We start from the raw sequence: 27624 nt of genomic DNA on the forward strand, positions 1-27624 counted from the left end.
ACGCAGCACCACAGTTTCTTTAGAAACTTACCCCCTAGCGTTAACAACTGAGTCGAAAACGTAAATTGGCCACCGTAAAGAGTAAAATAATCCTAAGAACGAGACTGACTCTTAGCTCATCAAAAGATCAAGCTTCCGGCTTGATCTTCCCTGGCCTTGTCTTGAAATTTAAAAATAACTATTTACGAACCTTTGAAAGCATTTTAAAGCCTTCAAAACATTTTCGTGCGACCAAGGAAAATAACGAGAGCTCTGGTTATCTGTTAATATCTCCCGTAGAAATGGAGTAGGATCTGGGTACGAGAGAACGACAGCACCGCGCACCACACATTTCTCCAAATCGTTATGACGTCATATGTGGTCACTAAACAATGGTAACTTAGCTCTTTAACTCCCATGAGTGACCAAGACAGAATTTCTCCTTACAATATTGATACAACATCAAACAGACAAGTTATGAGAATAAAGAAAAATATATATCAAGGGGTTATTAATTGATCCAATACAAAATTTTCCGAACTAACATCATAAGAATTGAATGACAGACAGTAGAAAGAGTCACTACTGAGATCATTCTTGGGAAATATTCAGACTGATTCAGTGTCAGCTGATAACTGAGCGGTTAATAAGAAATGTGCTTTCGGTAATTGCAAGAATAATTTACGATGAAATACCTTTCCTACCAATTAGACCAAGAGTGCCCAAGATATTCTGCGACAAGAAATACAACCTTTTATTTTTAGAACGTAAAAAAAATTTCCTTTCAGACAATAACTTCCATATAAATCTTTAACATCATATCTTACTGATGGTACCAGTATCCGTCATTTACTGAATTAACCCATCTGGTCGTATCTTACGAAAGAGGGGCGAGCTAATTTCCATGAAACATTACATAAACAAGTAATAAAAATTGTTATAATTGCTTTCAATTTACTTTTTCATTGTGTTAATGCAATATCCTGTTATAATCCTGCCAATGGAGCCCGTTTTTTCCTGTTGTTTTTGCAACAATGTTGGCGCGTGTGATTAAGATCAACGTGTTGATGCAAGAGGTCACGTGCGCAAGAGCTATTGGTTTACTTCCTGTTGCACGTGTTTCGTGTGTTCTTGCCTAGGGCCTGTTACGCGCACATGTTATGCAGTAGTAGTAGTAGATCTTTATTTAAACTCGGTTAAGAATCTTCAGTTATACTAATAGTATTTTAATTACAATCATTTGTAAAAAATTAAAATAACTATAAAAACTGATTTACAAGATTGCCGAGTGGGAATCGAATGTTTTAATAATCTAATCGTCCTAATATTCTCAGGAAGAGAATTCCACAGTAAGGCACCACAAAGCTACGTTTCAAATAGTCAGTACGCGGCTTAGGTAAGTTTAACTTACGGAAAGAATCACGCAAGTCATAGTCTGTGTGTTGCTCACTGAATAAATCCTGCAAGTACACTGGGGCTAACCCGTTGAGGGATTTAAACATCATTATAGCTTTCTGCTTTCTTCTTCTTAATGATAGCTGGTCCCACTTCAAAGTTTCAAGAAGCGGGCTTGAATTTACCTCACAGTTGGCTTGCAGAATAACCCTAGCTGTTCGGTTTTGCAATTTTCGTAGTTTCTCACATAGATAAGAACTCAATCCATCCCAAACGGGGGCACAGTTATCGAAATGAGGCTGGATTAAAGCGTTATATTATTTGTACTGCAGTGGACTGAGAAATGAGGGACCTAATGCGCCTCAGAGCACCTATTGCCGAGGATATCTTTCTGCATAGTTCTTTGATGTGATTAGACCATGAAAGTCGGTCATCAATAATTAAACCTAATGATTTGGCATGTTTAACCCTGCAAATTGGATGGCCATCTAATTGGATATTAATCTCACTACAATTTTCTGCAAGAAACTTTTGACGAGTACTAATGAAATGAAAATGCAGAGGATGCTTATTTTGATCTCAGTTGTTCAGCTGTAGGTTCAACATCAATTACTTTCCCTTCAAACAACCCTTGAGTCTTTTCTGAGTTGGATGGCGGAAGGGAATATTTCCCGGCAAAAAAATTGAGAGCACCAGGGATTGATGCGCTGGGTGATTCTTGGTTGGACAGTAATCGCAAGTTTTCGGGAAACATCTTCGACTCGCATGATTATAAATAGGAAAATCATAAGAGGAGGAAAACTGACAGGAGCTTGAAGGAATTATCACAGTTTCGTTGGGCCTAGTGTTTGCTTGAAGTTCTAACAATGCTCCGAGGATTGAATTCTTGCTGAGTAAGAAGAAATCGGAATACCCTCATCCATTTCTACCGGTGGACTGCGGTTGTTCGTGTTTAGAAAACTCATATGTCCCAATACATTTGACTGCGTGTCAGGATCAACACGCCTAGTCTTTCCAAAAAATTGACAAAGCGTTCGGCGGAAGTCAGGGAACCTGCAGCTGTAGATAATCAGATTCACAAACGAATTGCTGTAATGTAGAAGTTTGATTGCGTGGATGAAATTGATCGCCGTTTGCTGTCGACATTGAACGCAGAAGAACAAGGAAATGTTTAACAAATGAAATGGTAACCATGTGACGAGGAAGAATCCGGTGACAATTGCCAGAGTCAGAATGAGCCTGCGCTCTCGTTCAACTGACAATCTGCTGCTCCTCCCACGATCGCTCAGCTCGAGCTGACGAGCCCGTACTTTGTACCAGACCGCGGTGTAAGTGACAAGCATGACAACGAAGGCAAAAGACAGTGCGAACATCATGTTGTAAAAGAAGACGGTGAGCTCCACAATCTTGTGGGCCTTCAAAATGCGCAGTAAAACTTGCAGCGAGGAGAGCAGCCAACATACCATAACAGCTGCATAATAAGGCACTTTGCCAGTCGCTCGATGCCTATGAGGGGAGAAAACAGAGAACATACGCTCCAAACCAATCGCAGATAGGCTGAATATGGACGCAAAGCCGGTTAACAGATCAATAGCGTCATAAGAGGTGATAAAAGTAAAGTCTCTCGCTATGGCGCTTTCCGGCCACTGGAAGACCATATACATTGGAACGGCAACGGAGCCCACGAGCAGGTCAGCGATCGCTAAGTTGATCAGTAGCAGGCTTGTGCGCATGCGACGAAGTCTTGAATTGTTAAGGAATACCGCTATAGAGAGGAAGTTCCCCACAATGGTAAAAAGAGCAAGACTGCTGAACAAAACCGTCCAGCTTACTCGCTCGGGGGCAGTCGAGGTGCTCATGTTTACCTCACTCTAAAAACAGCTGGTGATCAATTACAATCTGAAAATTAAAAAAAAATGACAAAGAGAGATTGATTAATACAGTTTCTATTAAACATTTTGGCTTATTATCTACACCCCCTACACTGATATCCCTTTGTCGGCCCCTCATGCAACGAGAAAACAAATCAACACACAAAGCAAAAAAACTCTTTTCCCATCCCCCTCGAATATAGGCAATCCCAATTCCCCACCCCCTCCCCATGATTTTTCTTATGAATCGGAATGGGACAAAATAAACAAGTTTAAAGATTGAAATGTTCTGATGCAGTTGTAGAATTAAAATTGCAATCATGAAAATAAAAATGATAATATTTATGACATTAATGATAACAGCAACGGAAATAATGAAAGTAACAGAAGAACTTTCTTGATTGATTTTAGTATATCTCATATAGGATAAGATTTCCAGTACGGGCAAATATCGATGTCACCTAAATGGCAGTAACGATGAATCCACATAACCGAGGATATGGCAAGTTTTCAGGAAGAACTTCACGGAGACCTACACAGCTAAAAAAATAAATGATGTTGAAGGAAAGCTAGAGGCGGTCTTTCTTGACCTGATCAGATAATCGATTAGTTTCCGGGTCTACACGGAGGAAAAAAATTTTTGAAATCGAATCAAAGGTGATACTGAAAGCATTCAATTTCTTAAATCCATCACGAAGAGTTACAAAAAAATTCAACCAGGCCTCTTCTAAATAAAAAAAGTTGTGTTAGTGAACGAATCGGGAAAGGCTATATGGATTCTTACCTGCGACTGGGAAGTTTAAAAGTTTTAGTGAAAGCGTACTTCCAGCCGACAGCAACAACTTGAAAAAGCGCATGTTTTGCAGATTTTTGTTGTCTATTAGAGGGACTGAAATCTTCTGGTAAGAAGATAGACTCGCCAGGCTAAAACAGCAGTCCATTACCGTCTTTAAAATCAGTGTCGAAATTGTCAGTGTCGTTCGAATGTGTGCGTCACGTCATGTTGCGTGCATGTAGCATTAGATATCATGATAGATTTACGGTAAACAGACAAAGATTGATACGGTTATCAGTTGTAGACTGGAAGCAATTCTAAATTAGAGTTTCAATTTAAGATCATTTGTTTGAAATTAGATAAAAAATGCAAACATACAGCGCAAGCAGGCTTTGATGTCACCTTACGCACACAAAAGCCGCGAGGAAGTTTAATTAAACTGAATATAAACCCTTGGAATTGATCTGAAATAGTCCATTTAGTTATTTGAAACGATCATTGTGTCAAATGTTGATTATTGATGAACTGAAAGCTTAAGTGCTCCCCATTAGCTCAGTAAAGGCATAAATTTTGCACTAAAAAGGAAGAAAGAAAAAACTGAAGGTGCCCAAAATAGCTTACCTATAGCTATTTTAGGGCACTCTGAAAAGGAACTTATTCTCTTTTTGCGTGCGGTTCATCAAACCACAAATACTTTACTGCTGTCGTTGAGTGCTAATTGTTCAAATTGAAAATGTAAACGCTAGTTACTGATGACCAATGCACTTGATAGCCATGTCAGAGAATTTGGTATTATATCAAGATTACAACTCTTAGTTGATAGTTTTCAAAATTCTCACTACTTTTCTGTCAACAGTGTATTTAACGTGTAAGGAGAATTCATTTGCTAGTAGCCCAAAGATTTAGACTTTTCTCTTTCAGAAGTCTCAGAGCCTCAAGGTCAACGGAGATTATATCGCGATAGCAATATAGCTGGTGGTAAACACATCGTTTGTTCGGTGCTGGCTCCATTTATCTTCGCCGTATCGACGTCAATAGAATAAAACTGCCAACAACGAACGAATTTTTCTTTAGGTTTTTTTTTTCTTTTTATCGATATTTGTCGTTGTACGGGATATCGGAGATATATCTGTAGGCAAACTGCTTACGTACGAATCTCACTTTATCATTCATCATATCATGTCGCAGGCAACTTTTTTAGGGGCCAGTTTCGGTTGTTGTTTATCGCAGACTAGTTGTAACTGAATCGAAGAGGTGAATTAATTGACTCAAACTATACCAAAGATTACTAAGATACAAAATCAAGACCCTTGTCTTCAAGTTTTACCGGAATTTAGAAAAAGGACTTCTTTCTTACCGTTTATAAAGGAAATTTCCCTTTTTCCACCTGTGTGAAACTTCTTCCTTCTCAGAGATTTGATAGTGTGTTTTTGAATCAGCCCTAGTTTATTTTTATCGCCCCGAGATTCTATCGGACGTTGGCAATTGTCTTTTGAAATATCATCAATTGAAAGGTTTGACAGATAAGTTTTAGCTTCCGTAAGCTGGAGGTTTTCGACCAAACAAGAGAAATGAAAATTGGAATTCCCTTCGAATTCCGTTAACTGTATTTTGGTGATAACTTCAAAAAAGTTGGGAACGAAAAAGTAATTCAAAGCATTGTCACATTTAGCTCACAATTTGCAATGAGTGCCAACAGAGGTATAAAATACAGATGATCTGGTTTTGGCTCTGAACACAATTAGCTAAACTCTAGGGTTAAATATTAATCAAATTTAGGGTAGAAATGTCATGTTAGTAAATTAGGGTTGCCATCTCCTCATTGCTTTTGTTACGTATCTCTGCAGTTGTGCATTTATTACGAAATTCTGAGAAACTTTTGCCAATTAACCTCATTATCTAATAAATCTCATTTCTAGGAAATTTCAGGGTTTTTTGTCAGTATTCTTTTGAAAGTGCGGGTCTCATCCTTTGCCCCTCTTTATAGAGGTTCGTCATTTTAATCCATCGAAACTGAGCTAAAAACGTTGAAAAGTTATCGTCTCGAAAGACCGAAGACTGTAAATGTTTGAAGAGTGACTTTTGAGGATATAAAAAAGCGTTGAAATAACCTAAGCGGAGAAACTTTAAGCTTTTAACAAAATATTTCGGGTAACTGCGATTGCGATAAAAAAAAGTGTATTGTTAGAAAGGAACGCCAATTTTTCTTGCGAAATAATTGCTGTGAGAACCCGTCGCTTTATGACGAATGTTTCTATCGAACTCACTATGACATTTTGACGCTAGTTTTCAAACCTTTATTATTATTGAAATCTTCCAAGCTTGTCTTCTGCTTTTGTCAACAACGCAGTCAAACATCAACAGGGACAGACGTCCGCCGCGAAAAACATGTTTCGCTTTAATTGATTTCCAATTTTTTTTTTCGTCTTTATGGCAAAATATGAAAGGAAATGAAATGAAACGATTTCGAAATTATTTAAATTTTGTAAGTAAAAGACATATTATTTCTTTTAACATGTAAGTCTTCAAAAAAAATTAAGTAAATTACGGAAAGCAAATGAGTCAAACTATAGAAGGGAAAAGCAAACAACTTCTAGAAAACTTTTAATCTGGCAAAAAAAAAAAAATTAAACACGATGCCAGTGTCTTGGCTACGCAAGGAAAGGATTCCTCAACGCTTCCTAAACAGTGCCCTTTTAGAATCTAGCGCATAAAGAAATTTTGGCAAAAAGCTAGTCCGTTGCTGTTTCTGTTATTAGGCAAATTTTGGCCGATGATAAAGATGCCACTCCACGTCATAGAAGTTATTGAATTCGAACATAATACAAGTTTTTTATTTTCTAAGTGAATATAACTAATATTAAAGTTGTTAACCTTACAGTTTTATCAGCTCTATGAAGGCGAAGGAACCAGTTAATTTTCTCGAATAATCTTAAATTTATGTTGTTTATACTTTGAAATAGTGAAAATGTTGATCTGTGATATCAGTTCGGCTGAAAAACGTGAAAAAAGGAAATGTCGCAATTATCCCTAGACCAATATTGTTTTTTATTTTTAATTGAATCCTTCTAATTGTTTCACTTAAGTTCTCTACCTTCAAATTGTGTTTCTATGTATTCTACATGCTTTTTAAGTCAGTTCTTGACAATGAAGACGAATATAATTATATGGAAAGAGGGTAAATTCACTTTAAAATTACACGCGCGTACCCTCGAATGTCCCCTCACGCTTTCCCCTCGAATTTTGAGGCTTAAAATTTATTTGATATACAAATAAGTATCTTAACTGTTGATCATTCGTAAGCCGTATAATCACCTACGAATATCCCTGCTTCATGGCCAGCTTAAGGCAAATCGACAGCCATTTTTCAGTTTCCACTTACGCTGGAGTGAAAATATAAATATTGCGCTAGGTTAAAAGCCAATTTGTACGTTTTCAGCTCTTTAAATAGATAATCCGCTCAAGGTCTTAAACCAATATTTAATATCCGAGAAAGACACCCTTGTAGTAGGGAAATCCTAAGATTACAACACATCAATTTCCTCTTTCGGTTTCCTACTGAATTTCAAGTTTGCGCCTGACGTTAAAACTCACTGACGAGGAGCGAGGAGAAGTTTATCTAGTGCTTCGTACAGATGCGCTATTGCAAACTGAAAAACTTACTGTATATACAATTTCTGAATCAAAATCAGATTTGCTTTCTTCGAACGTTACGAATCCCTTAAGAACAGGTCTAAAGTTGCTGAGATAAATTAAAATTTGTATCGCTAGCTGTAAAATTAAATAAAGCCATAATTATATCGAACCGATTTTTTTCTACGTTTTTTAAATTTGTGTTTAATGATTTTTGTTTATGACTTCAAGCACAATATGGTTTAAATGGATCTTTGACCCTTCCCATATCGTTTTGCACGCGAACGTCGCAACGCTTGATTAGCCCAGTCGAAAAAAACCAAACTTGACGCGAGTCTCAGTAATGTCGCAAAGTCGATATTCGAGTTGAGTTTCACAAACTATGCAATCACGTTTACTCATATTAATTAGTCCTAAAATTTAAAAAACAAAACTTTTAAAAACTTTACTTACCGATTTTGCAGACAATAGCGTCTTTCTCACGTTCAGTCAAAGAACAGGCAGTTCATTTGCGGATTTAAAAATCAAGTACGCCTCCACATGTGGGGTTATGACACAGGTGTTTTAGACGGTTCAGAATGATTACCAATTAATGCATAAATTTTTTGCTATTTGTAGTTTTGTCTGGTAATTAATTACTCAAGTCGGCACAGTCATTTCCACGCACCTCTAAATTATTTGCTAATCTGTTTTTTACTCAATGTTGGGCTAACAGCGAGAGGATATCCCTCGAAAACGAGGAGGATTGAGCGGGGATGAATGAGAGTTCCCTCAACGATTTATTCCACGAAATATAAGATCTGATCAGTTAAACTGAAATGCGAGGCGCATCTTGGATTAGTATGACTGCCTCTTTTACTCACATGAAATCCAAAATTACCCATAAAGCAAAGAAGATTATATTTGCAATCGAGAGCAATGTCTCTTCACTGGCCTATATTCTCCGTTCACAAAAAGGACGTCGCACGGGTAATTCTGGACAAGAGTCAATTTGCAATTCCAGTACGGCGAGGGATATTGGGTTCATAAACCCACATGTGGAGTAAAGAGTTCAATGTGGATCTTATGTCATTTCCATTTTAGTTTCACTTTCATGTCGCAATTTTAAATGTAATGCACCCTTAAACTTGAATTTGTGGGCGCGCCCTTAAAAAGTTTCGCACTGTCAAAGTGTCATCTCTCGACAATTTCTTTTCGAGTTCAACGTCCCTTTCCTTTGCAGAGTGTGAACCTTTTTCCCTTTTTCGAAGTATCCATCGGACACTACTGCTATCGCTATGCATGACGATGAAAAGAAACGAATAATTCGCTGCTTAGTAAACACAAAAGTACAAAACAAACGCAGGGCAAACAAAATGAGAAATTTAGCTAATTATAATTTACAGACGAGATCTTTTCAACCCTCTCAAGTACAGCACCTGTTTCACTGACGGACGCATTAAACTTGATCGTTTCGTGTGTTTAAAGAAAAGATTGGCCCACATGGGATCAAAACCGTGCGCGACGTTGCCGAAAGGTTATGTGCAATTTTTATTTACATTGATCTGTAGTTTTTATCTTGGAATTGAAACTAAGAGTGCACCTAGCTATGCTATTCGCCCCCATCGCGTCAGAAGTAATGTAGATATCCCCCCGTGGTCACTTACGTTCGGAATACGAACAACAGTAGACATATTTTTCAACGAGTGTTGACTTACTCATATATAGCATTACATTCGCCTCACGTATTCACCTAGCTTGAAGAGCAGACGTAATTTTGGTGGGCGAGTCCTCAGTGTTACCTTGGTGAAAATTATAGCTTCCATCTTTAATTTTTACAGCAGCGTTAAGCTGGGAAGAGAAAGACTTTTGTACCAAGGGGGGCGAGCGACGGTCAAAATGAAGGAGAGGGTTGTCTATTCGCCTTTCCCCGCCTCTCCCCCAACCGTCGACTTTAACTCCCAGTCAAACATGGCCGGTTGAACAAATGGTCGCGAGCTTTGCAGGCATAAACTACCAAGTGACAATGTTTTATAAAGTTTTTGTTTCCTTTTATTTTATAAATCACTCAGCAGCTCGTTAATAACTGAATGTAATATTATTAATTCTTTCAATTTCTCCTCCAACAATTCTCAAGTCTGCGAAAGTAGACGAACACCAACGGTTTGAACTTGACATTTGACCGATACCATAGTCACGCAAACATCACCAGTCAACAAATAAATTGATTTTTTCTTGTGTTCTTTCCGAAACTTGTTTAATTGGATTTGAAAATGTCGAAATCTATCTTTTACGTTCTGCTCTGTGAATGGTTACCATTGCATGAAAGGCGAAAGTTTCAGCATATACTCACTCAAATCGATACCACACTTCGTCGAATAAGCGCCGACTCCTCTAATAAAGAGCTCTTCCCCGAATACACGTCCACCCCTTAAGCCACAATTTCAAACTAGCACCCATTTCGAAAAAGTTCCCCTCCTCCTACCTCACTTTCTTTAATGGTAAGGATACAAGGAAAACCTGTTCCTATTGCCATTTCATTTATAAAACTTTTAAAGCTTAAACTACAACGAAATTGATAGAGAATTTTTTTTTCTGCTAAGTAACCTAGTTATATCTATCTCCGTGTTCTTTCAGAGTTCCTTCATGTGTGTCATCTGTTTCTTATATTTTTCCTATTATAGGAAACGCCAATTTTCCTATTGTCAATTATAATAAAGCTCGGATATAACACGTACTGTCATTGGTTGAAAGAGCGTGCTCTATGTATAGGAAATCGTATGAACGCGAGTGCATTTCGTGATTTATGGGCACGAGTGACCATAAATCACGAAATGCACGAGCAGGTTCATACGATTTTTTATTTATTATATTCTCAAATTTGTGTTCAAATTTGGCGCTTCCCCGGTGTTTCCATGGCAACTTCTCCGTATTGCACTCTATAACCTATTTATGCATTCATCATTGACCAATCAGAAACGCGATATTTTGCTGAGTATATAATAAGAGAGTTTATAATAAAGTTCGGATATAACGCGCGGTGTCATTGGTTGAAAGAGCGTGCTCTATGAGAGTATAGAGCATAGAGCTGAGCTAAAGCTGTCACGCCATCTGCCAAACTGTACAATGTTCGACCTTTTTCCGGGACTTCCTTTTAGCTTTTTTCCGATAATTGAAAGTGAAATTTCGGAACAAGCGAGCCGGCAAGTAGCAACAGAAGAACCAAATAAAGGTTTGTAAACATACCATGCGCCGTAATTTAAGTTATTAAAACGTGAGTAGATACGAAAATCCTCAAAGGAAAAACAAAATAGACATTCGAGGTTTTAAAGATTGATTCACGCTCAGTAGATTGCAAGCTTACGTACGGAAATAAAAATCAAACACAGCTAACACTCATATAGTATATAAAGTTCAGTGTTCAAAAACAAAACAGAACAAAACAGGAATGATGAAAAATATAACCAAACTGGCATAACTGTTAAAATTCATTCTAATAATGACGGTGTCTGAGCGAATATGATCATGCTGAAGTCCATCGCGGCTCGCTCATCCTGGCGATCTCCGGTCATCACAGTAAGCCTCAGAAACTACATCGGCCGCCCTTCGAGTGAAAAAATAAGAGCTTGCTCTGATATCCTTTCCGATGCGTCGAGTGGAAAGTCACATCTGTCACTGCAGCCGAGTTTTGCGGCGCTGTCATCCCGAGCGATCTTCATATTCCGGTGAATTCGGCTGTCGTTCAATCAAAAAACACTCGCCCTGAACAGTTTGTTTTCTACCTTGTCATGTGAAAAAACTTGCGTGTTTTGAAGGTGAACTTTGATGGTTTTTTAACTTTGATGGTTTGACACTTTTGACAGCTTTAGTCTTGTACAGTCAATCAGATTATTTGAACCATTCTAACAGGGATTCTGATTGGCTTATTGTAGCGTGCTTTATGAGAGTATAGAGCATGCTGACGACACTGTAGTTCGCTTTGGAAATAAAGTTTGTTTTGGAAATTGAAAGTAATGCTCGGGGAATTTAATGGATTCTTTATTATAAAACAAATAAAGAAGCCTTGGCTGTGCTCTGTTCTGTTATAAAGCACTTAGGAAGCGGCTAGAGCACTCAAGAAGTAGGGAGAAACACTCGACTACGTCTCGTGTTTCTCCCTACACTTCTTTCGTGCTCTATTTGTTAAATAGAGCATGCTGACGACACTGTTATTCGCTTTGGAAATAAGATTTGTTTTGAAAATTGAAAGTAATTATTGGGGAATTTAACGGATTCTTTATTATAAAACAAATAGAGAAGCCTTGACTGTGCTCTGATGGCGACTGCGTCTCGTGTTTCCCCCTACACTTCTTTCGTGCTCTAACCGCTTCCTGCGTGCTTTACAACAGAACAGAGCACAGTCAAGGCTTCTCTATTTGTTAAGTAAAATACAAAAATCGCAGCTCTTGACTTCGGCCCCAATCGTAATATACTTGTTTTAAAAATATTCCTACCACACTACTTACAGTTAGTAAACGAACCTGTATTTTAACAAAATATATAAAGAGGGTAAGTTTCTAAAGAAACTGTGGTGCTGCGTCGGTGGGAGAGTATAGGGTTTAGGGTTAGTGTTAACAACTGAGTTGAAAACGTAAATTGGCCACCGTACAGAGTAAAAAAGCTGACGTTTCGAGCGTTAGCCCTTCGTCAGAGCGATTCAATCAGTGGGCCAATTTACGTTTTCAACTCAGTTGTTAACACTAAATTACCTTTTAACAAAATACATTTGTTAATCACTTTTTACGACATGCAATCTGTCACTAAGGTTTTCTTTTTAAAAGAATTCTATATTGATTTGATAAAATATAAATATTTTATGTACATGAAGGGCCGGGAAACAATATTAGGGCAAAACTTGTTCAGTTAAAACACAAGGCAACATATCTTTGTCTTTCCTAAAAAAAATTTAAAAAAAGATAAAGATAAGAATTCAATATATTTCTGATAAATTTCTCAATTCCTCTAGCTACAGTAGTTCCATTTAAACCAAGCCAGTAGAAAATACAGCCCATCAGAATACATGAGGGCATTTGTATATTGGATAGTATTACCTGCAACCTTCCCATTGTGCTCTGTTGAAATTTAATAAGTGGCACCCTTTTCAGTTCCTTACAAGCCTTTGACCACGTCAACTTTATTCGCCAAGTATAAGTTGTAATTGGTGTTTACTTTAATTTTAAGACTTAGATTTATACAGAGTTTTAAAACATCATAGAGCTTATTCAAAACTATTCTAAGTGGAGTCTACTACTTATCTCATATTGATTGTGTGGGCCACTGTATTCTCTGTGTCATTGTTTAGAGTAGTTAGTGGCATTTCCTCATGTTATATCAATGAATAACCCTTCTTGTCACTAGTATTTTCATGGTATACACAATTGTGGGATATCCCATGGTATACCAATTGAAAGCATTGGATAAGTAACCAGTAACAGACTGTAGAAATGGATCATTCAACATTCATCCAACAGTTATCAGAGAAATCTGGGTAAATTTTTTAAGTCTATCCTCCAAACCAGTGACAGACCTTTTTTGTTTTGTTTTGTTTTGTTTATGATTGCACCAACAGCTTTACCAGTACCATTTCCATTCATGCATAGAAAAAGACATTATAGGAGTGTAGTTCTTGTCAAATATAACTCTTTGACACATTTTTGTATAATACACTCATTACATATTTGAAGTTTTAAGCATGGTTACAGAAAAAAATACCAATTAAGCTGCACAGATAATCAATTCATGAAGATCAACACTAACCTGAGATCTTTCAACAGTTCATCTAAGTCTGAAAACCTTTTAGAACTCTTGTAAAGGAATACCCAGCCATCTTCTGCAGAACTGATCTGAAAGTTGTGATGGATACTACATTTAAATACTAATCTTTAAATCCAGACCTACAGGAGTAAGGTGTGGAAATGAAAGGACAGAGAGGTTCCTGGTCCACAAATTGAAGTACATCAATTCAACTTTGTCGCCCACATGAAAGTACAAGGCCTTGAGCATTATGTGAGCTGGTAAGAGATCTAGAAGCAAACCTAGCCCCAACTTATCTCAAATCTTCTAACTGATGGGGAAACACACGTCCAGCAACACCAATAATGATGGCTTTCTTGTAAGCCAAAGCTCAATAAGTTACAGCCAAGCCAATAAATGCCCAGCCATATGGCTAGGTTAATGATTAACAAGGTTTTTAAAAGTCAATTAATTATCTTGACACTGTAAAGCATCTAATTTAAAGCACATTGTCATGCTATTAAAGCTGTGAATAGTACCTTAAAGTGGTAAAGCTCTTTATTTGAGTCATTTTTCCAACAGTACAAGGTTAAAACCTGCAACCAAAGAAAAAATACACTTGTTGAGTAATGCACCAGCTGGGTAATATACTTTAGGTCTAATTCTGAGTGTGTAGGGAAAACATATATATCACCAAGGAAATACGAAAGGGAGATTTCTCTTCATCTTTAATCATATCTTCACAGATTTTGATAGAGTTTTTGCAAAATACTTCTCAATTTCATTCATCAAAATTTTCTGGAGCCCATCTTATGAAAGTTCCCACTAGTAATTGAATGGGTTTAGGCCATATCTTAATATCAAAATTTTAAGGATAGAGAAACTGATTCTGGCACCCTAATTTTAAGTCTTCAGCTGATGGTTTCAATATATCATTATCAAAACTTTTAAAACCTCCATATCGAATGAAAACAGAAGTGCTTTACAGGAGAAACAGACCTCTTGTTATTTTTGGAATTTTTTATGGGTTCTTCTAGAAGGAACACTAAAAATGAAATAGGCTAAGATAAGTTTTATACATGCACCTTTAATCCAGTTGAGGAAGTTGAATCTCGAATAAGGAAAGTACCATTTCTTTTATCTGCTGGTAACGCCCTCACTTTGTCCAGAAGAAACTCCTCAAAATACTGTCAAAATTGTGATAAATGGAGATAATTTATGTTAAAATGAATTCTTATTTTAAAAAAATTAAGATTTCAAATGACCAAGATATATGTTGTCAATCATGATTTTGCTACTTCAGTTATAATCAAAATTACAATTTTGATTACAAATTTGTCCTTACTAACAAAAGCCATAAAAAAGGAGACAGAATCATGATCTCAAACTATGTCAAATCAGACATCTTACCATGTTTAAAAGTGAAAGGTTTTGATGTATATGTTTTTTGAAAACAGTTTAACAGACTTCAAAATAAATAAATAATTAACACTATGATGACATAACTTTACATTGTACTTACAGATCTTGACTTCACAGGGTCAGGCTCTTCTTCTTTTGGTGTCACAGAATATTGATCAAACTCATTTGAGCCACTTGCTGTCAAGTCTGAATTCTCATTTGCAAGTTCATAAACTTGTTTGGGAGGAGTAGGAGGAAGAACTGTTACATAATTATCTGAAGCGGAATCCTCTCCAACTTTGTCATCAGCTGGCTTTTTCTCTTGCTCTAAACCCGGTTTCTGTTCATTAGGTGATTCTGGACCCTTATTCTGATCTGGAACCTCTAGGGGTGGTTCTAAAACAGCATACACTGGTGAGCTCCCTTCAAAAGCCCCATCCTCTTTAGGGTTTATTTCATATATGACATCATTTGATGGCAATTGAAAGGCACTATTAGAGTCAGTGCCTTCAACTTCAGAATATACATGATCCTCAGTTTCTGGAGTGATAGCTTTATTAAAGAATTGCCTGGGAGGTTTGGAGGGTGGCTGTTTATCATTTCTAGCTTTAGTTTGGTCTTGAAGCTTCGGCAAGTTTGTTACAACATCCACAGATTCATAAAACTGTCCTGGTTGGTCAACAAATCTATCCTGGCCATCTGATGAGAGACGCGATGTTCTCCTTTGATTGACTTGCCCTCCTGCTGAGTTCTTGGCACCATCTTTAATATTTTCTGAATTAGATGGGTGGCGAGATCTACTGGCTGCAGTGCTGCGTTGATTTAAAGATACGTCGTCATAGGCTGGAACCATGCTTGCACGACTAGATGCCACACTTGTGGTGTCTTGATGCTGGCTCTGTTTATCAGCCAGACTGGCAGTAGATACAGAGTCATGGCTTGGAGCTGAAAAAGACAATGGAAATGCCCACTAAAAAACTTTTTAGGATCAAAATCCAATAGCATTCACTCCTTCACCCCCTGAATCACACATTGAGGTCACAACAATAGAGAAAATTATCACCAACTAAAGAAGTCCTTGATTGTGAAGGAAATTCTTCTCTACATCACCTAAGGAAAAGTATGGGAAACAGTATGGAGAATATGCATACTGATGTTATGGAGTAAAGGGTTAACTGACTGCTGCTCAATGAAAATAGTTTACTCAAAACAAATATTAAGCTATTTTCCAGAATTTTCTGTTGCTTAGAAACCTTACCCAAACACGTTTATAAAGGATATTGATTTTGTACTGTTTTCATTATTCATGTATATGCATGCTCTCTTACTCATTTCCTATTTTCACTTAAGCTTGTTATGGAAGAATTTGTTTTAATGTTTACTTTCCTCCTGCATTGCTTAGCTTTGCGATTTTTTGGGCAGGGATTTTTAGATATGTATTTTTATGGCTAAGATAAATACATTTTGTTGTTGATGTCACTGTTGTTGCTACAAAACTGAAGAATTGACTGAACTGGCCAAAAAATTCAAATTTTTTGGGGAAAATTTCTTTACAAATCATCTGAGCTAACTGACCAGCTCTGACATATATTATCCTTTGTCATGATTCCTGTCCTTAAGATTTAGTCTCCCAAATGGAAATGCCTCTTAAATCTCAAGACAATAAAATTTGTCTTGTTGCTAAGGGCATCTTGTTTATTGTGTTACCACCTACCCAGTAACTGAACAGTTTCTATGAAACAATAAAATTGCAAAAAGATTATACCTACATCTGATTACACGCTCATCAGCACTGTCAATGGCTCCATAAGAAGGGTGCCCACTTCCTTCACTGCTGATGGGCTAAGGAAAATGAAAAGAATTTACTGTAGGATCATGCAAGTTTACCCTGATTGGGCTGGCTGACTGCTCATGTTATACTAGCGTAAAAATCATCTTGGGAAAAAACCAAATCTACACCAAGTACTCTATTTTAAGATAATGAGTTGTGCTTACTTCAGTTTTTCATCAGCCACTATAATTATCTTTTTTTTTTGCCATATTAACACACAACTTTCTATTTTTCCATCCCTTCTTTCAGTTTTCAAAAGTTTGTAATTTCAGTGCTTTTGTTATACCCCGCCCTGACCTATCCAAGATTGAAAATTCATTTGAAAACCTCCAGCTCAATGTAATCTTTCATGGCTGATTGATAGTAATATTTCACCTGTCTTGGAGTATCATGAAAGAAGCTTGATAATTATTAGATATGTTAACCTTGGAATTCCTAAAACGAAAAAGAGGAGCTCAATGCTTCAGTTTTTCTGATCGGAAAGTTGCTTGCTCTTATGTGCGAAGTGATGAGAAGTCTGCTATAAGGCCTGTTCAAGACAGTTGTTGTGGTTTGTAATCAGCTAAATTTAAATTGATTAACAACGGAAATTGATCAACAATGAGGTCCAAATGGCGCCCGAATCCAAATCACTGTATCATTGAAGTAGGTTTCGTCTTTTGTTAACTGAAAATCAACCATACCTGATATGGATAGGGGCTTGATCGGTCATTGCTGCTGCGTCGAATGCGTTGCCTATTCCGTATCTTCCGCTGTATGCAGCAAACGAAAGCTGTAAATGGGATTCCAACAATTATAAATGCCACGATTGCAATGATTATGTAAGCCCAGTTGTTGTATGTGCAACCGGGTGTACCATCTTGGTATATCCGTTCAGTAAGCAGCGGACAAGTAATGTTCTTATCATCACCGTCCAAATACTCGAGCAAAATTCTCATAGTTGCATCAGGAACATAACTGGAGCGTACCTCCCTCAGAAGGTACAAACATTTCATCATATATGAAGATAATCTTGTTTGGGGAAATACCGCTACTCCACGGCTCAGGGTAAGCTATTTTCTAAAGAAGTACTTTATTGGCTAAAATTAAGCAGCCAATAGAAGTTAGCTTTATATCATGCGGCGTCTAGAAAACCGTGAAACATTTCCCTTAGAGCCTCCTGAAATTGTGAAACTAAGAAAACTGTACCGAGATGTTTAAGAAGAAAAATCGAGGTGGTAAAGCGTTGCAAAGTGGAAGAAAAGTGGGCTTAGAAGTTGGAGGAGCGAGAAATGTCAAAAGATCGCAAGATCTGCGCTCTGCTCTTTCTCGAAAAAAGGCTAAAAAAGCACAAGGGTTTCGTGTTCCTGCCACTAAAACGAATACGAGGAATATTGTTGACGCGAGGCAAACTATTTCTTCGAAGAAAAAACTAACTCAACCGATCATTCGTTCCATTTCCTTGCTAGAGGATCAGAGAAAAGAAAAAAGACAAAATGAATTTCAGAAAAATAGGTCTTTGACGCTGTCGACTGGTGGCCATATTCAAATTACTACGAAGCAAGATGTCCCGCCAAATAGGTCAGCTACAGTGATGGGAGATTCGATCCGGATCACTGCCAAAGTAGAGCGTAGTAAGGAAGATTTGGAACGAGAAGCAAACATCACTGCAGGGTATCTTACGATAACAGCTAAGAATGAGGAGGCAAAAAGAAAAGAGAGGGAACAAGTCTTAAGAAAGCGAGAGAGACAAAACGAAGCAAAAAGGAGGGAACGAGAGAGGAAAGCTCAAAGAAGAGAAAAGGAGAGAAGAGAGAATACGCTGTACAGTCAGATTAATGTAGAAAACAGCGTCTACGCATCAAAAAAATCCGAACCTCTCCTAGCGGGCAGATTCGGAGATAGTTTGTTGGAGGGCAGATTGGATCACGGAATGAGCAGTACCGCAGCACAGATTCAAAGGGGTCCGGAGCCATCTAAACAAGACATACCAACTTCCGGTTGTAGGATCACGGTCTCGAATTTACACCCGCTTGTTACTCAACAAGACGTTGAAGAACTCTTCGGCGTAGTGGGTGAGTTACGCAGTTGTAAAATGCTTGGAAGGGGATCAGCAGAAGTTGTGTATGTGAATAAAGAAGATGCACACTTTGCAATTAGTAGATACAACAACCGGAAACTTGATGGGCAGCCGATGCTTTGTAAGCTAAACATGCAACCATCAGCATCACTCTACTCACCTCCACCGGCCAGACTAGCCCCTCTTCCTCCTCTACGTGCTGCCCCTGCACCAGCAGCAAAGCCTCTTCCAAGGAGTGTTCCTGCAGAGTATGATGGAGCACCAACAGAAGCTTCAAGACCAGTGGTCTTTAAAGTCAGAATATAGGAAAGTCCAAACTCTCATTGATTTAAACTTTGTGCTTGAACAAGTTTTGTAATGATTTGTGTATCTTAAACATTTTAGTTAGAATATTTCAAGGTTGCCATTTTGAGCCCCCAGTAATAATGTAATTGCCCCCCCCCCCCCCCCCCCCCGGTAAGGTGAGAAAGAAAACCACACTTTTAGAGAGGTGGAAATTAAGCCAAATTTTGTGAACTTTAGAAAACTGTTACATTTAGTTTAAGTTTTTTTGTCACATAATGGCAATTCTGTTCTTCATCTGAAATGAAAATATCTTCTCAAATTTCATTTTACTGAAAGAACTGCCACAGTTTTGTTCTTGTTATGTATTCATGCGATTTCTTGAAAATTCATACTGTAACTTTGCACAAAGTTTGCTCAGTTTAGGGATCCTTATATTTTTGTAGGTTTAAGAGGTATTTGAATTGTTAAATGTAAGCTAGTTCCATTACACTTATAGAATTATAATTTAATTATATGACAATGAATGATCACAATGGTCACCATCATTGTCTTAAACTTTAATTCCGTGATTTCTTCCTGATTTTTTTAACATTTTAATGATGTTGTAGCCATGTTCTGAACACAGTAGAGGGTTGCTCATTCTTTTAAGAGAGACTGCCAAGTAACTTCTCCTTACAATACCAGCCCTGAATCACACATGAATACAGAAGAATAAAGGAAATGATCAGTAGCTAATAGCTTTTGATTGTTAAACAAATTCTTATGGCCAAGACCTTGGGAAATGTATGGGGAACAGAATAGAGAATATCTATATTGATGTTAAGGTGTAAAGTGTTAATTTCAAAGATCTGCTATGGTACTCTTTCTTCTAGTTCTTGGTTTCATTGTAAATTAGGATTTGGACTCGCAGTGTTTATATCCTCAGACAAATAAATTGTGGAAAGAAACCAAAAGAAGGGATTTTCCTATTTTCTTTTCACTGGTTGTTGAAAATAACAAAATTAACCAACTTTTAATGAATTCTGGAAACACAATTATTGTTTGACAATTTTATTGGGATGATCAGACCAACAAAGTTGTCAGCTTAGGCATTTAAAGGTAGAGCCAATTTTTCCATTTTTAGGTGGTGGAACTTTTGCATTATGTTTTGACTGCATGTAACACTACACACACTTTTGTGTGAAGACATTTCACAAAAGTCCCTGTATGCTGTATGCAATGGCTTGGGTAGGAATAGCAACAGATATATAATAAAATGCCTGTTGACCAAGTTAAATTAAGCTGAATGGCAAAATAATTAGTTCTCAGTTGTAACACACTGACCACCATGTGCTCCCAGCATGCATCATTACCTTGAGCCAGAAGTTTCCATCCCACAATCCTCCCACTCAGTTAAAGTTATTGTACTCTACCTTAGACAGCTCAAAATTTTGTATGATGTTTGTGTATATGAATGCTTGTCTGTACTCATCATGTAGTAACTGGTCACAATTTGTGCAAAAACTTGATGTGTTAATAGCTTTGCCTCATTCTGCCTTTGATGAAATGTCGCTTGATCACACTCAAGTGGAGTCAACCACAAACATAGTACTATGATTCACAAAACCAACATGCTGTGTACAATAGAAAAGCAACCAAAGTAGGTACTAAAACATTTTTTATTCGTGAAACAGTACTTCATAAAATAATACAGCTTGGTTATGTCAACTAAAAAAAAAAAAATGAACAAGTTTAACTTGATAACTTTACAAACAAGAACCATTACCCAACTATTAAACAACTATCAACAGTCCTCCAAAGGTTTATGATAAAATGGCAATATTCCTGGATTAAGATTTTGAAAACCCTTCATAATTTTCCTCACAATTGCTTAATTTGTTACTCAAGTTTTCCTTTTCCCTCATTGTACAGCATACATTAGTGAAAAGACATCAACAATACAAGCACCAACAAAACAAACAGGCAGGTTACACTTTTTTTCAGCAATGACTTTGTCTCTGTCTATCATTAGTTGAAATTTGCTATTACCTACTTAAATATACAAGGCTGAAATTTGGAGAAGCAAATTAAATAACATTTTTTCCCCTCAAGAGGCAGAAGCTTGAGGAGGGGGTGGTGCCATTGGAGGAGCTAACTTTTCAATGAAGGCAGTGAACTTGAACACAAAGGTCCGCAAGAATGCTGGGCAGCGAGGATGACTTGCAAGCTGCTCAACTGATCGTCGAAGCTCAGTAAAAAGAAGTCTGGAAGAAATGATAGAGATAAACAGTTGGTTTGAAATTTCATTCTCAAAGGAGCTTTGATAAAACTGCACAAGTAAACCCCTTCAACATGCAAAAGATCTTGCATATGATGGATCACTAACCCTTCATCTGACATCACAAACATTTTTGAAACTTTGATTATGGTTTGTTTGACTCTGTTTTGCTAGACTGTAGAGAAGGCAGTGGTTGCCCTCACCAGCTGATATAATAATGATATATAATGATACCTGTGTGAGGAATTACAACACAACCACATCATTTTTGTACTGAAATTGTGCTTACTATAAAATCAAACTCAAATATTTTTTCTTGTGAAAAAATAATTTGAATGCTCTTTGCCAACAAAATGAAAACAAAGGATGTTTAATTAATAATCAAAAATTCTGTCACTAACCTACAATATGGGTTCCGCCTGGATGCATATCTAAATCCCACAAATCGATAGTAAACAAAAGGAATGACAATGCCAGCTTGACCACTGAAATTGAAAATTCATCCACAGCAGCATCAGTAACATGTTGCAACATTATCCATAGATCGTCCATTTCAAACTCTTACTACAGTATATTATCCAACAAGACTAGAACATCCAACCATTTGCAAATGTCATAGCATAGGCAAACATTCTCCTCATTTATTTCAAGACCCCAAGTGTTGCTCCTCTCTGGGGCTTGAACCTTAGACCTCTCTCATGGGAGTGTGGGAACCTCACAACATGAGCTACCCAGGTGGAGGGAAAAAAGCAGTATAATTAAACTTCATTTGATCCTTTTCACTAATCATTAGGAAAATTAACTGTATACAGACCTGAGTGCCATTAAAATAACAGCTGGCATCAGCATTATCTCTGTGCAAGCAATGAACCTCAGCAATCCCTGCTGATGAATCTCCACCTTCTCTATGGCTTTACGAGCTGACCTTAAAAAGAAAAACAAAACAGAACAAAAAACATACAACTTACAGGAATGAAAGAGTATTTAAGTTGTTGTTGATTAAATGTTCAGATAATATCCAAAATTGCACTGAGTTCTCACACAAATTCTTGTTTATTGTTACTGGTTTGGATACTACATTTGGTCCAATTGTAAAAAAAGAAGTTAAAACATGTTCTTTTGAATTCTGAACACTCAATGATTATAAAAAAATTTGAGAAAATAAACAATAAAAGGGCAAACATGTAAATAACCAGTAACCTTTTACCCCTAAGATTGGCCATCATCTAATTTCTCGTTACAGCATTGCAGTATTGGATTATGAGGAGAAAGGAAATGAATGCCGGTTTAAGAAGTTATTGATCATTGAACATATTCTCCTTGTCATTATCAAGGGAAATGTAAAGAGAACAGCATGAAGAATAAATACACTCATGTTAGGGTGTAAAGGCTTTTAATAAAAGCATTTGCCAAGCTGATTCAGCATTGCAGTATTGGATTATGAGGAGAAAGGAAATGAATGGCAGTTTAAGAAGTTATTGATCATTGAACATATTCTCCTTGTCATTATCATGGGAAATGTAAAGAGAACAGCATGGAGAATATATACACTCATTTGCCAAAAGCATTTGCCTAGCTGATTCATTGAATAAAAAGACAAAATTTTTCTATTTCAAAATGGGGAATGACTTACAGACTTAAGGATTTATTCCTCAGAACCTCATATTAATGAACATGCAATCATGCTGAATTTTGAAATGTCAAAAACAATTGAATTGGAGAGAAAGAGCGTTTACCTTATAAGGGACATGCTGAAAATTCCACCACTTCCAAGGATCTGCACACAGTAGAAAAGACAGAAAATAATATTCCACAAGTAACTATCAACTTAATGTTGTATAAATAATAACACAGAGTGAAGATTTGCGGAACAAAAGCAACTTCAACTAACAGACAACCACTCAAAAATTTCGTACTCACATCTAGTAACTTTTTTGTAAATGACACAGTGTGAAGAAGGGCAAATAATGCAACTGGGATTAAGATGACTTGTGAGACATTTGTAGTCAAGGAAAGTTTCACGTTTGAAAAATTGTCTACAGTATGATAGGCTGAATTATACATATCATTCATTTTCAAAAAACATTTTGACACCCCATTTTGTGACATTAATTGCTTGATAACAAGAAAGGTTGCCTAAGACAACACTGTTATTTTGCATTCAAAACCCCGTCTCCAAACTATTTCCACATTCCACTAAACTGACAATAGTCCATTTTACAGTTGTGAGCTTGGTTGCCAAGCCTTTGAACAGGAATGAGGCTAAGGGTGACCTTGTTATGATACAAACCTTGCAGCTTTTCAAATGCAAATTACTTTGTTATCATGCTAACTAGATACTGGTCTCTATCACAACAAGGTCACCTTCAGCCTCACTCCAAATCAAAGGCTTGGCAACTAAGCACACAACTGTAAAATGGCCTATTGTAGTGTCTCTAAGGTGAACCAAAAAACACTGAGACTTCTTTCTAAACCAAAAAAAAAAACTAGAAACTAGCATTTGCTTCATTTCACGTTTTCATCTTTAAAATCAAAAGATACTTGTGACAGGATGAGAGTTGACAAACATGATGCTGTAAAGTAGATAATGGCAACTGTCTTCACTAAGCAGCAGTCCAAAGAATTCTCTTGAAAACTGGAATCTCTGTGACATGAAAAAAAAAGTATCCATATGATTAAAAATCTCACAATTTTTAAATATTGATAGAACAAATTTAATTTGAATGTGAATGAAATAACACAATTTTACATACTGGAAGTCGTTGATGAAGCCTTAAGGCTGATGTGGCTGCTGAACTGATCAGCACTCTTTTGTAACAGTTATAGCTGAACATAGGACTGTGATTCAATCAAATGGAACAAGAAATGTTAGTAAACTTAACAAAAAACAGTTTCTAAGAACCTTTGTGCATATATTGTAAACTTATAACAGTTTTTGTGCTACAAAACAATCCTAGGCAGAGCCATTCCTTTTGAAACAAATGTCCAGTGTGAGCAAACCCCTTGAGCAACATTTAGTCAGGACTCCCTGACAGTGGGTTGGTACTCCTGAGTGGAGACAGCACTATGAGAGTGCAACAAAAGATAAAATCTGAAGCCTGAATAATGTCAACAGTAAGCCTACTTTTCTAGCTTGCACTTTAACCCTTTAACTTCCGTGAGTGACCAGGACAGAAATTCTCCTTACAGTATCAATACAATATCAACCAGATAGGTGATGAGAATAAAGAAAAATAACAATTTGGGGTTAGTTGATCCAATACTAAATTCTCTGAAAAAACATAAGAATTGTATGGTTGACACTAAGGAGAATTACAAATTTGATCTGGGAGTTAGGGGGTTAAAGATTTGATCCAGTAAAATGCATTCTTAACTTCATGAAACCTTTTATTATTAGAAAATTTCACCAGTTGGCTATAGGAATGGGGGAAGGGTGGGGAAGGGAGGTTCAGGGGCTCTTAAAAGTTATTATTTTGAACAGTTAAATTGAGCATAATGAAAAAAATGACCATAATTTTTGGTATAATGCCATATTTCAGGGGTGATGCTCAAGAGCAAGAATGTAACAAAAGAAACCTTGCTCAAAGCTCACACATGGACTTTCTGATCCAGAGTACACCACACAAACCATTATGATGTCACATCAGCCATTTACCCAGATGTGTAAATTTCACTCCTTCATAATTATGTCCTTATTATTTTGAATTTTAATAATCTAATAGAAGTAACAGGCTTTTACAGAAAACACTTTTGGTTAGAATAGATAAAAAAGAAGACTTCTGAGAACTTCTTTAACAAATTGGGACCTTAACTTGAGAAATGTCAGCCAGAGTCACTTGCTACAATATTTTCTAGTTTGGTTATTAGCAACCCTTTTTGTTTCTTTTTTGGTCTTTAAATTAGTACAACATCCTTCACTAATTGTCCATGAAATCTAAGAAATGAAAAGCTTTTTAATCAATTAAAATCAAAATAGTTTCTTTACATAAAATAAGCCATCATTGTCACTAAATCTTAGATATGTCTTTGACCGGTTGGTCATTGCTCAAATGACTTCAGTTTGTATGAACTGCCACCTGTAGTTCACTCAAATATTTACATGAAAATAAATTCTCTGCCTAAATTTAAAATGTCTGAGCTATTATTTTATTCCCTCATTCAGAATATTCCCTAATTACTTTACTTTTTCCTGTTTCTACAGTTGTCATTGAAAACCCTTGGATATTTACTGTGAAAAAAGGATTTAGACAACTCACTCATATACTTACCTAAAAAATGGAAGCAAATAAAGAATTGAAGTGATGATTGTAAATACTCTTGTAAGCCATAATGCTGAATCAATTTTGTTATCCAACAGATATCGCTGCAAGTCAGAATATCATCATACATTTGTTTAGTCACATATTTCCATTGTAACACACAGTTGATGGCAAACTTCAATACTAGAACATTATTTAAATACATAGAAACTTTCTAAAAAACTCATATTATTTGTTAATGGGTATTTTGTCAATATTTTGACATTGCAAGTCAAAAGGAAAAATAACAAGTGGAAATATATCAAGAGATAAAAACAATAGAGAGGAACAAACCCATTGATTGCATTTTAAAAGATCACAGAAAATGTATCAGCATGTTTAATTGTTTTATCTAAGAAATGCCTTTTAATCAGATCATCAAGCCTTTGTTCAACACACTGAGTGACTCAATTTGCCCTAAACTTTTTACCTGATACTGAGTTGTCAATTCACCTTTGGGAATTATACCCCTAAGGAAAAAAAGCATTCTGTCTCTATTGTTTTCATTACTTTATACATTTTCACTTGTCCTTTTTACTTTTGACTTGTAAATAACATGAAGCAAAATAGGATCGCCATCAAATTATTTTTTGAACAGTGTTTCTGAGACTTTAAGAAGTTTTTATGAATTTATTGAATTCTAGCATTGAACTTTGCAGAAAGATGTTTCTCAAAGCACCATTTCAACTTCTGCGAAATTGATAACTAATCAGAATTGTTGAATATCATTTTAAGAGGCCATGGATGTCTGCCATATAAAAAATTTCTTTGAAGATTACAAGGTGAGAGAGGAGAGAATGGTGAAAACCCCAAAACTCCCCTGATACTATTTAAATATCACAAAAATACAAGGGCTGCTATGAAAATATAAGCATGTCATATATGTAACCATCCTTTAAGTAGTTGTGACATTTTTTGTGTGATTCTTATCATGGGTTTGAAAAATTAAGACCCAAAAAAACAACTTGTCAAATATTCTCATCCAAACACTTCCAAGAAGGTGAGCTTCAAAACCATTTTTGGTTCTCCTTTCACTTCCCAATAACTTTGAAGCAGGAATATTCCCTTCCCTCAACAACCAGAATAATAGATTATTAAAGATGACTGAGAAAAATTATTTACATGATAAAATACTCATAGTTGAACAACACAACATTTCCACTTCTAGGAAATATAATATAAACATGGATAAGCTGGGTTTAAAAGCTAAGCTCCCTTTCTTCTTCAACATCAAGTAAAACTGATAAATAAATTATTAACCAGAGAAATTTGGGAAATTACCGAAGTACGTTTTCAATTAACGGGATTAAATAAGCTGGATGTTTCAAGACCAGACTGTCTATGCAGGAAGTGGTGATTGTGCCGAGGAAAAATACAGGATTATGTAAAATCAAAACTTTCGTCCCAGTATAGACTACTGACATTTTTTTGAACACACTAAATAATTCACACTTGATAAAAAAGTTAAGGGCACAAATTTTCACGCATTTGCAACCAAGATTTCAAACCACTAAGATCTATGCAATGAACGAAAGTCATTTTTCATATTTAAGACACTTTCATTCGTCTGGCAGTTTTCTTCCGGTAAGATCTCAATTCAATATGAACCCAAAAGGAGGGAATAACCCCGACCTCTAAATGTTGACAGATCTGAGAAATTTCAAGACACAGACAATAAATTTAAATACTTTTAGGCTTCCTTACCCTAAGTGCAGCCCAGTTAGGGCTGGTCGAAGAATTAGCCGTACTGCCTTCGGGCGGATGAGTCGAAGCGTTCGGATTTCCTTCGTTTTCTTGCGGTGGCATAATTTCAAAGACACAAATCACAAGCTAGAAGCTTCTCTGACGGATTAAGAGACCAAGAAAGGCGATATACGCAAGCAATGATCACTCAAGTCACGACAACAGACACGTTGAAATCAACAAAACCGTACGCTGGTTGAAATAGTGCTTGCATCAACCATCTGCCTCTAATGGGAGCAGCCGCTGGTCTTTTTTTCCAGACCCCGCTCCGAAATTCTGCGAAATTCTAACAGAAACCTCGGTTTGAAGGAACCAATGAAGAAAAAGTTAAGAGGAATCGCACAAT

At 36.7% G+C, this 27624-nt stretch overlaps 4 protein-coding genes across 5 annotated transcripts; 1 reads left to right on the forward strand and 3 right to left on the reverse strand.

Annotated features, from left to right (window-relative positions):
• Positions 1-1305: 1305 nt before the first annotated feature.
• On the reverse strand, positions 1306-5422 carry LOC131784397 (adenosine receptor A2a-like). 2 transcript variants are annotated; one of them, XM_066161420.1, is made up of 2 exons: positions 5378-5422; positions 1306-3273 (listed from the first exon to the last, which is right to left on the reverse strand). In XM_066161420.1, the coding sequence occupies exon 2, from the start codon at positions 3231-3233 to the stop codon at positions 2235-2237; it is 999 nt and encodes a 332-aa protein (XP_066017517.1). In that variant the 5' UTR covers positions 3234-3273; positions 5378-5422; the 3' UTR covers positions 1306-2234. The 2 variants fall into 2 exon arrangements, with proteins under 2 accessions (XP_066017517.1, XP_058957191.1); XM_059101208.2 differs by lacking the exon at positions 5378-5422 and adding an exon at positions 4030-4159.
• A 4254-nt stretch (positions 5423-9676) lies between these two features.
• Positions 9677-17615, reverse strand: LOC131784386 (uncharacterized). The gene is made up of 7 exons (XM_059101194.2): positions 17320-17615; positions 16575-16647; positions 14927-15750; positions 14490-14591; positions 13944-14000; positions 13429-13514; positions 9677-12566 (listed from the first exon to the last, which is right to left on the reverse strand). The coding sequence occupies exons 1-7, from the start codon at positions 17572-17574 to the stop codon at positions 12515-12517; spliced, it is 1449 nt and encodes a 482-aa protein (XP_058957177.2). The 5' UTR covers positions 17575-17615; the 3' UTR covers positions 9677-12514.
• Positions 17616-17749: 134 nt separating this feature from the next.
• LOC131784387 (uncharacterized) lies at positions 17750-20051 on the forward strand. Its single transcript, XM_059101195.2, has one exon. It carries the CDS (start codon positions 17829-17831, stop codon positions 18999-19001), a length of 1173 nt encoding a protein of 390 aa, XP_058957178.2. The 5' UTR covers positions 17750-17828; the 3' UTR covers positions 19002-20051.
• A 579-nt stretch (positions 20052-20630) lies between these two features.
• On the reverse strand, positions 20631-27505 carry LOC131784374 (transmembrane protein 33). Its single transcript, XM_059101176.2, has 9 exons — positions 27240-27505; positions 25506-25600; positions 23991-24075; positions 23779-23881; positions 23158-23225; positions 22974-23014; positions 22052-22162; positions 21639-21722; positions 20631-21223 (listed from the first exon to the last, which is right to left on the reverse strand). Exons 1-9 carry the CDS (start codon positions 27339-27341, stop codon positions 21067-21069), a joined length of 846 nt encoding a protein of 281 aa, XP_058957159.1. The 5' UTR covers positions 27342-27505; the 3' UTR covers positions 20631-21066.
• Between the last annotated feature and the right edge of the window lie 119 nt (positions 27506-27624).

Source organism: Pocillopora verrucosa, chromosome 14, assembly GCF_036669915.1.
Source record: "Pocillopora verrucosa isolate sample1 chromosome 14, ASM3666991v2, whole genome shotgun sequence".
NCBI lineage: Eukaryota > Metazoa > Cnidaria > Anthozoa > Scleractinia > Pocilloporidae > Pocillopora > Pocillopora verrucosa.